The sequence below is a fragment of the Dipodomys ordii genome, unplaced genomic scaffold, assembly GCF_000151885.1.
Source record: "Dipodomys ordii isolate 6190 unplaced genomic scaffold, Dord_2.0 Scaffold6, whole genome shotgun sequence".
NCBI classification, from domain to species: domain Eukaryota; kingdom Metazoa; phylum Chordata; class Mammalia; order Rodentia; family Heteromyidae; genus Dipodomys; species Dipodomys ordii.
This window is the reverse complement of record NW_012267222.1, coordinates 7322974-7332738: the sequence shown is the minus strand read 5'-3', so window position 1 is coordinate 7332738 and position 9765 is coordinate 7322974. Positions and strand designations below refer to the sequence as shown.

Sequence of the window (9765 nt, the reverse complement as noted above, 5' to 3'; positions counted from 1 at the left end):
CCCTCCCTGCCCACTTAGGGAAAAGCCTCCCTCCCCTTCCCACCAAGGGAGCTTGAGGCCGCTTTCCTGTCCTGGACTCCTGTCCTGTCCGCTGCTAACGACATACGCCCCGCCCCGCGCAGGCCCCGCCCCGCGCGGGCCCCGCCCCGCGCAGGCCCCGCCCCGCGCAGGCCCCGCCCCGCGCAGGCCCCGCCCCGCGCAGGCCCCGCCCCGCGCAGGCCCCGCCCCGCGCAGGCCCCGCCCTGCTCGCCAGCTCCTGAATGTTACATTGTCCCCTCTCCTCTCCGCCCAAATGGAGCCTCCTGGAGTTAGAGGCATTTCTCCCCCTCTGCCAGGGCAGCACCTCACCCAGCTCCCTTTATGGAACGCTGGGTGCCCTTCTGTGGGGGGCTGACGTAGGGGGCCATCCTCTCCTGACGCCCCTTCTAGTCTCCTGGACCCACCCAGGGCAGCCTTTGGCCTGTGACTGACAGACCCCGCTCCTGCCTCTCACCTGGGACTGCTTCTGCGGGAATCTTCCAGAGCCAGAGCCCTTCCCTGCTCTGGCCACAGAGCCAGAGTGGGGGACCCAGGACTCAAGGAGCTGTCTCCACAGTCCACTGCCTGGCACGGGCTCTGGGACCTGACCTTTGCACCCCTACCCCGTTTCATTTCCTCTGCCAGTCTCAATTTGCAACAGAAGCACCGCACGTACCAAACAGGCCAGGAGCCATACAAACATGAGAAACGGACCTGTTTGTCCCCATTGCCCCCAGCCCATGCCACCAAAATCATGGACTCCACCTTGTCTTTGTAGCTCTTGCTTTAATGCATCCGTGCATCACACCATACACACACACAAGAACTCTAGGGCGTTACCAAGGTTCTGCGATGACACCAGCCTTGCACGTTTCATTTGTCCACCTTGGGGCAGCAGTGTTCACATACACAGGTCTGCTTAATATTGTAGTTACTCTAAGTCGCAAATGGGTGGGGCTACGTAACCTCCTGACAGCCAGGACGTTCTGTTTTTCTCAACTTTGACCACTTGGCCTCCCTCACCCACCCAGAGTGGCCTGTGTAGCTTGTGAGTAGGCTTCAGAACACACACACACACACACACACACACACACACACACGGCTGCAGGCCCTTGTCTGGCACCTGGCAGCCACTCAGCCTCTTTAACTGACAGAGGATTGAGAAGAGAGGCTGGACTTCTGGGGGTGAGAGGACAGAAAGCCAGCTGTGAACAGCCAGCCCAATCCAAGGACTTGGACCCTGGGTCCCAGGGGCTCTGTGGCCTGCTAGAGAGGCACTCCCACCCACGGCAGACACCAGGAAGTGTGCCGCTGAGCGCCCTGACACTCAGCACTGAATTCACCTGAGCAGACACAGGCCTTGCTAGAAGCCTGTGAAGGCACACAGCCAAGTGGCAGAGCAGGATTCAGAGCAACGCCCAGCTCACCTGAGCCGGAGCCATGAAGCCCATGCCATGCGGTCCCCCAGCAGACTCAGTGAGGTCCCCCACTTTCTCTGGAGACAGCGGGGCAGGTGACTGTCCAGGCTCCACTTGGGGTTCAAAGAAATCATGCCAGGGATGGCCGGGTGGGCCCCGGTGGGAGAGGAGACAGGGCTCAGCCACAGAATCACCTGAGTTTAATGCCAGGGCTCCGAGAGGGGCAGGTGTGGGCTGTGGTGGGTCTTGGGAACTGCAGACACCTCCTCCCTCTGGGCCTAGATTCCCAGGCACCATGCGGCCAGGCAGTGAGAGGCACTGGGCAAGGTCCCTGTGGATCTTGAGGCTTAGTGAGCTCCTGCAGAGGGGGACCACAGCCTGGGGGGTTTGCAGTGGGGTGGCGTGGGGACGGGGTCACCACTGTCCCAACTCACTCAGGCACAACTTGGTCAGGGTCCACACAGCGCAGCTGTGGGGTGGGAGATGAAGAAAGAGGCTATAGTTCCAGCCTGGTGACAGTAGGGTGCCGTGAAGGGGAGAGGGTGGGAGGCTCTGACCCTCTTGTAACACATGATTCAGGCATTTGGAGAGGGGATGGAGGACAGTCCACCGTTGGTGCAAGCATCCAAAGATGATGCAGCCGGGGTCAGGAGGGCCCCAGGGAGGCTTCAATACCCTCGGGGGGTGGCCTGGCCCCTGCCATCTGGGCCTGCAAAGGGGTCTGCTGGAACTTCTGTGGAGTCGATAGTCTGGTAGGCACTGCGCTCTGGAGAAGGACCAAGGTCATCTGGAGGGCAGGCAGGGAAGGAGGGAAATGGAGGAGGGAGGGAAATGGAGGATGAAGACTGCTGAGGACTGCCCAAGGCACACCGCACCTGAGACCCACCCCTACCTGAGGCCAGCTGCTACCCTAAGCCCACCCCCACCTGAGGCCCACCCGGGTCTCCAGATACCCAGACATACAGTCCAGGGCCAGACTTCTCTTCTGCTCCCCTCCCAGAACAAGGACTCTGCATGACTAGCCAGGAGCCCCACAGCCCGGCAGAGTTACTGCTCCCAGGGAGTAAAGCTTGGAGTGCAAGGCAGAGCGAAAGGCTCTGAGAACTCCCACACCCCACTTCCATCCCCTCTGCACATCTGAGCCAGTCTCAAGGGCTGTGGGCCTCAGTTTCCTATTTGTGTCATGGCCAGCCTGCCCCTGGTTCTCCCCATCCCAGGGCAGGTCAGGAGGGCGCTGAGGTCAGCCAGGGTAGGTGGCCATGGGCCACTCCTGTCCTTGTCCAGTATTGCCCTGGTGGGTTCCGGGCTGCCACAGAAAGCTAGGAGGGCACAGGCCTCCATCAGGACAAATGGGAATGGTGCCAGGGGGCAGCAGGCAGCCAGAGGGGTCGCCTGTATCTGAGTTGGCTTTATAGCCCAAGCTCTCTGTGCAGGTGAGAGCCTCCTTTCCTCCCCCCCTCCCCACCCTGCACAGCAGGAGAGCAGGGTCTGGGGGCAGGTGGGAGGAGAGGCTCCCATAGTCACCTGCAGGGCTTGGGCTGGGGGACCCCACCCCGTCCACATCTGTGCTCTAGGATGCGGGAGGGTCTGGCCACAGGGTGCCACCACAGCCGGCAGGGGCATGCCGGGCCCAGACTCACCAGTGTGGAAGGGGAGCACGCCCCCGCGCTCGCGGTGCATGTGGTAGAGCAGGCAGCAGGAGAAGGGCTTGAGCAGCAGGCTGAGGATGGCCATGCCGGCGCCGAAGCGGCCGGTGTCCGACAGGCCGGCCCGCGGGTAGAAGATGCTGATGTGGACGATGTCCAGGAAGATGGTAGCCAGCAACCCCCCCAGAAACTGCAAGAAACACCAGCAGCGGCTCATGGGCACTGACACCCCAACCCACCCGGGGTTCTTCCCTTCCTGAGGCCTCTGACATTCACTGGTGACAGACGGGCAAGACCTGCGTTTCCCCAGAGCCCCACCCCCCACGTCCCCCAAGGTCAACACAGGGCCTAAGAAGGAAAGGCCCCTGGGATCCAGCCAGCCTGCTGTACCCCGTCTCGGGGTCCTGAGGCTGGGGCCCGGGTGTGCCTGGGCAGAGGTGATGGGAGAGAGGAGCCTTGGTGGCTTCCCCCACAGCCACATCCCTCCAGACACAGTTCCTGAGGTGGACCAGGCTCGCCTGGGGAATGGGCAATCTTGGGGGCACTGTTGGGTCCTCACCCATCGCCTGTCCTAGGGAAGGCAGGGATGGGCTCAGAAGTGAGCCAGGTGAGCCAGGCAAGCCGTGCAACAGGCCCGGCTTGGCAAGTTGCACAGGCTCATGTATGTGCCAGGCTTTAGAAAGCAGACAATGAGGAAGCCAGGGGAGGGGGGCGGGGCAGATGGGGGCACAGCGCCCCCTGCTGCCCGGCCACAGAGCCCGCGCCTCACTCACCATGCTAATGGCGTCGATGGAATCCCGCTGAGCCACAGCCCACACGCCCAGGGCCAGGATGGTGAAGTTGGCCCAGGCATAAGGGCCAGAAAACACGATGCAGCCCCTGCAGGAAGATGCCACACCATCAGACAGAAGGCCCTACAGCGGCCCAAAGGTCTCCTTCCTACTCCATGGCCTCAGGCCGTAAATCACATTAATCTATCCTCCATCCATCTAATGTCCTTGACTGGAGCTTACACTCAGGGCCTTGTATTCGGTTTTTTTTTTTTTTTTTTGGTCAGTTGTGGGGCCTGAACTCTGGGCCTGGGCGCTGTCCCTCAGCTCTTCAGCTCAAGGCAAACGCCCTTGAACCACAGCGCCATTTCCAGCTTTTTCTGCTTATGTGGTGCTGAGTAGAAAAGGAAAGAAATGAAAGGGAGAGAAGGGGAAGAAGGGGAAAGACCCAAGGACACAGGTGACAGAGCAGGGAACCCCCCTCCCCAGTCACTCACCAGGTGGTCAGCAGCCAGTGAACAAGGAGAATCACCTGTGGTACAGGAGAGAGTGCGAGACGTGAACAATGTGACATGGCGGCCAGGAACAAAGCCTACCAGGGCTTCACGCGAGTCTCAAGGAAACACTAGCCACTCGGCCACATGCAAAAAACTAAAAGTGGACCCCAGCCTGTCACCATGCACTAACATCAACTCAAAATGCATTAAAGACCTTAACATCAAACCTGAATCTCTAAAACTACTGCAGGACAGAGTAGGAGACACTTGAACTTATAGGCACAGGCAGGAACTTCTGAACAGAGTCACAGGGTCACAACGAATTGGAGAGAGACTCGACAAATAGGACTACCTTAAAATAAAAATTTCTGCACAGCTAAAGACATAGCAACCAAACTAGAAAGACAGACAACTAATTGTGAAAAAGTATTTATCAGCAATATATCAGACAAGGGGTTAATATCCAGTATATACAGGGAACTCAAGAAACTAATCCCTCCCAAACCCAACAAACCAATTACTAAATGGGCAAGGGAACTAGAGAGACTTCTCAGAAAGAAGAGATAAAAATGTCAAAGAAACACAGGAGGAAATGTTTACTATCCCTGGTTGTAAAGGAAATGAAAATAAAAACAACCCTGAGATACCACCTTACCCCAGTCAGAATGGCCCACATCCTAAAGTCAGCCAACAACAAATGCTGGAGGGGATGCGGAGAAAGAGGAACACTATTGCACTCTGGTGGGAATGTACACTTATACAATCACTTTGGAAAGCAGTCTGGAGCGTCCACAGAAAGCTAAAGATTGACCTTCCCTATGACCCAGCCATACCACTCCTAGACATCTATCCTGAACAATAGGAACCAGGATACAAGGACACGTGCACCTCCATGTTCACTGCAGCACAGTTCACAATAGCCAGGGTATGGAAACAACCCAGATGCCCCACCACAGATGAATGGATCCAAAAATTGTGGTACCAATATACAATGGATATTTTGCAGTCATTAGAAAGGACAAAATAATGGCACTCGCAGGGAAATGAATGGAACTAGAAGAAATCATGTTGAGTGAGGTAAGCCAAGAGCAAAGAGATGGTCTCCCTGATATGTGGATGTTAAATCCAAAATGTAAGGTGATACAACAAAGTAAACTAGACTCAAGAAACAAAGGACCTTCACTCATCTGGTCAAATCATTACTAAATGACCCCATGGTGCTGATCACATATATGGTCTATATGTGCACATCAGAGGGAAACCAGAAGGAAACAGGAAATATACAGCAGCAGGACCCATCAGCTGCACTGGACATTGATGAAAACGAACTAAGCAACTAAAGGGCAGAGATGGGAAGGAGGGAATGTGTGGGAAAGAGGGAACAGCTGACACTAAGCAAAAGGAAAGAAATGTACATATCACCCAATGTGGAAGAAATAACTATTGTCAGAGCTCATAAAACTCAAACTTTATAGACCACGATAATGACAATTTGCCCCATGAAAGTCAGAATGTGTTTGTGATTTTAACGAAGTATCACTATCCCACAATACTGTGAAATTTATGTAATAAAAAAATGGCAGGGCTGGGAAAGTGGGTCAGTGGTAGAGTGCTTGCCTTGCATGCATGAGGCCCTGGGTTCGATTCCTCAGCACCACATAAGCAGAAAAACCTGGAAGTGGCGCTGTGGTAGAGTGCTAGCCTTGATCTTAAGAGCTGAGGGATAAGCCAGGCGCTGGTGTCTCACGCCTGTAATCCTAGCTACTCAGGAGGCTGAGATCTGAGGATCCCGGTTCAAAGCCAGCCCAGGCAGGAGAGACCATGAGACTCCTATCTCCAATAAACCACCAGAAAACCAGAAGTGGCGCTGTAGCTCCAGGGGTAGAGCGCTCACCTTGAGCTGAAGAGCTGAGGGACAGCGCCCAGGCCCAGAGTTCAAGCCCCATAACCAAAAAAAAAAAAAAAAAAAGAGCTGAGGGACAGTGCCCAGGCCCAGAGTTCAAGCCCCATGACAAACAGACAGACAGACAGACAGACAGAAAGAAAGAAAGAAAGAAAGAAAGAAAGAAAGAAAGAAAGAAAGAAAGAGAGAGAGAGAGAGAGAGAAAGGAAGAGAGAGAGAGAAAGGAAGAGAGAAAGAAAGAAGAAACGCTGGCCACAGCAAGGGGCTGGGACTGGAGGGGAGCCGACCCTGGTGTCCCCACCTTTGTGCAGAGCAAGGCTGTAGGGAGCACTTGGGTATGGGGATGGAGCCGTGCTCAGATGGTAGAGACTTGTGGGGACCCTGGAGCTGGGGGAGCCGTGGAACAAGCCCTGCTTTTTGCTGGTTATACTGGAGATGGAGTCTCAGCCTCCTGAGTAGGTAGGATTACAGGCGTGAACATCCAGACCCTTCCCACTTTTGGCTTCTTTACCAATTTCCAGTTCCAAATGCTCTGACCTCCCACTCCTCAGCTGCACACAGTAGATTCTAGAATAGTGGACCCTGAGAGTCCTGGCTGCTATTTATTTACTTATTGTTTTGGGTGCTGGACATGACACCCAGGGCCTCACACACACTAGGCATGTGCTCTAGCATTGAGCTCTACCCCCAGCCTGCAGGTCCTGGCTTTTTAAGGGGTGAGGGGGAAGGATGGGTGGAACAAGGTTGAGGACAGCAGGCGACTGACCACCCCACCCTGGGCAGGTCTCTGAATGAACTGTGGGAGACTCTGCCTCCAGCTGCAAGGAGAAACAATCACCCTGGAAATTCTGCAGCTCCATCCACACAAGAAGTGTGACGCCTTGTGGCCACCCGACACTGCTGCTTTGAAAATATTTAAGAAACCTGAGTGCCCGTTCTGTCACTCCTCTTAAGCTCCCCAGAACGCATGCTCAAGGGAGACTCTCCTGCTGTTTGCCTAGAGAGCCCCAATGTCCAAGAAAGCTCCAGGGGGAGCAGAGCCATCTTGTCCTGCCCCTTTTTGGTGTCTACAGGAGAGACCAGTGATTCACTTTGAACAAAAGCTGTCCCTAGTGTAGCACGGGTGGTTCACGCCTGTCACCCTAGCTACTCAGGAGGCTGAGATTGGAGGATAGAACCTAACCTGGCTCCAAAACTTACAGGCTGTGTGACCTCTGGTAAGTCACTTCACCTCTGATTGCTGCAATCTGCTCTCTGAGGGACAGGGGCGGCGGAGAGGCCAGGAAGCCCTCAGCACAAAGCCGGCCAGGGGGCCAGGCCTCAGACCCAACAGGAGGCTGGCTTCTCAGATTCTGCCCCACCCATGCCCTGCGTCCACTCACAGGACCGTAATAACCCCAAGACTAGCCCTTTCTGACCTAGTCACGATACCATTCTTCCAGCTCAGGGCCTGCTTCAAGCATGGGTGGGAGAGTCAGGGACAGGTCTTTGTGCAAAGGGCCTGCAACAGTAGTTCCCCTGGGCTCAGGGCAAAGCAGGCACTCAGGCAATACTGAGGGGATAGAGGGCATGGGGAGGGGCCCCAGGGGGTCTCCCCTGCTCCTGAGTACCACCTCACTTCAGTGCCCCAGAACACCGTGTTAAAAGCTGGCTTCACAGTCTCCAGGTTTGACAACAGTTCACTACAGAATACCGTGTTCACCCTGCACTGCAGATCATAAGTAAATGAGTATGATCCTGATCCTGACACCAACTGAGACACACACACACACACATACACACACACACACACCGCCCCTGCCCCATTAAAATCCTGCTGATATGAATCCCAATTCACTTGTCCTGTGGGTTTCCTGGGCTCTGGCCTTGCAGGCCTCTGAGGTGTACTTGTCTGACTAGCAGAGACTGAAGATGGTACCCTGTGACCCAGGTCAATGGAAGAATTAGCTTTTTCTTTTTTTATTGGTCGTGGGGCTTGAACTCTGGGCCTGGATGCTGTCCCTCAGCTCTTCAGCTCCAGGCTAGTGCTCTACCACTTAAGCCACAGTGCCGCTTCTGGCTTTTTTTGTTTATGTGGTGCTGAGGAATAGAGCCTAGGGCCTCATGCATGCAAGGCAAGCGCTCTACCACTGAGCCACCTTCCCAGCCCTCTGCTTTTTCATTCTAGGCACTGGATGCTTATATAACATCATGTCCATAAAAATGCACATAAAGGCCGGTGTCACACCTGTCATCCTAATTACTCAGGAGGCTGAGAGCTGAGGACTGCAGTTCGAAGCTAGCTGAGCAGGAAAGTGCCCATGAGAACTCTTATCTCCAATTAACCACCTGAAGTGGTGCTGTAGCTCAAAGTGGTAGAGTACTAGCCCTGTGCAAAAGAGCTCAAGGTCAGCACCCAGGCTCTGAGTTCAAGCCCCATGACCAACAAACAAAAAACAAAACGCACATAAACCCTCAAGGTGAGGTCACTCTTCACTATCCTGGTACGAACAATGCCATCCTGACTCTACTGTAAGGACCTTGGCAACTTATTGATCTAAAGTTGATTCAAGTGCTGGTGGCTCATGCCGGTCATCCTAGCTACTCAGGAGGCTGAGATCAGAGGGTTGTGATTCAAAGCCAGCCTGGGAGGGAAAGTCTTATCAGACTCTTATCTCTAATTAACTAGCAAAATGCCAGAAGTGGAGGTGTGACTCAAATGGTTACAAGTGCCAGCCTTGGGCAAAAAAATAAGCCAAGCAAGAACCTGAGGCCCCAAGTTCAAGCCCCAGGACTGTCACAATAAATACATAATACCAAGTTGGTTGTCCAGGGGAAAAAAAAATGAGTGTCCATTTGCATAGATGGCAGCTGTGGTTAACAGACACTCGAGTCCCCCGGGTCTCCCCTGTGCCTCTTCCTTCTGCCCCTCACCTGGGCCTGTCTTACCAACTACTTTGTGCACGTTTCCGGAGGCGGAAAGGCACTCCATGTAGCGTGCTCGCGTTGCCGGGACAGGGAGGGAGCCCTGATCGCTGCAAACCTCTGCCGCCCCACGGGCCAACGCTGGCTAAATGCTTCCCGCAGGTCCATCCTCTTCCCTACAATCTGCTTCCCTCTGTGGCTGGCCGGGGCCGCGAGATAGACCAAGCCGGATGCGGGGCGCCGTGCGCGGCACCCCCGGGCGCACCATCTTCTCACAACCGCACCGCGGCCCAAGATGGCCGGTTTCGGCCAGGGCTCCCGGCCCAGAGGCCTCCGGCTGCCCACGGGGCGAGGGGGAGGCGGGGGAGCAAAAGGAGAACAGCCCGGCCGACCGAGCTCCGGAAGCGAGGGCGCCCGGGGTTTTCTGCACTTTGAAGCAACTTGTGCAGCTCGCGCGCCCCGGTTGCGACACCCGGGCGGCGCGTTGGGAAACTGGAGAACCAAGGGCCTGCGGACATCCGGCTTCCTCCGTGGGCGCTGGCACGTACCGGGGGCCGCGGGGACCCCGGCAGAGGCCCGGCGCGCTCCCCCCGGGGACCCCCCGCCCCC

The 9765-nt window shown here is 55.7% G+C and overlaps 1 protein-coding gene across 1 annotated transcript in view; it reads right to left on the bottom strand.

The window, feature by feature from the left end:
- Positions 1-2054: 2054 nt before the first annotated feature.
- Positions 2055-9765, bottom strand: part of Agtrap (angiotensin II receptor-associated protein) — an 8162-nt gene continuing 451 nt past the window's right edge. The window contains exons 2-5 of the mRNA XM_013034487.1: positions 4350-4384; positions 3856-3961; positions 3077-3272; positions 2055-2223 (exon numbers count right to left, since the gene is read on the bottom strand). Coding sequence (XP_012889941.1) covers positions 2105-2223; positions 3077-3272; positions 3856-3961; positions 4350-4384 — 456 coding nt within the window. The 3' untranslated portion in view covers positions 2055-2104. The remainder of the gene's footprint in view (positions 2224-3076; positions 3273-3855; positions 3962-4349; positions 4385-9765) is intronic.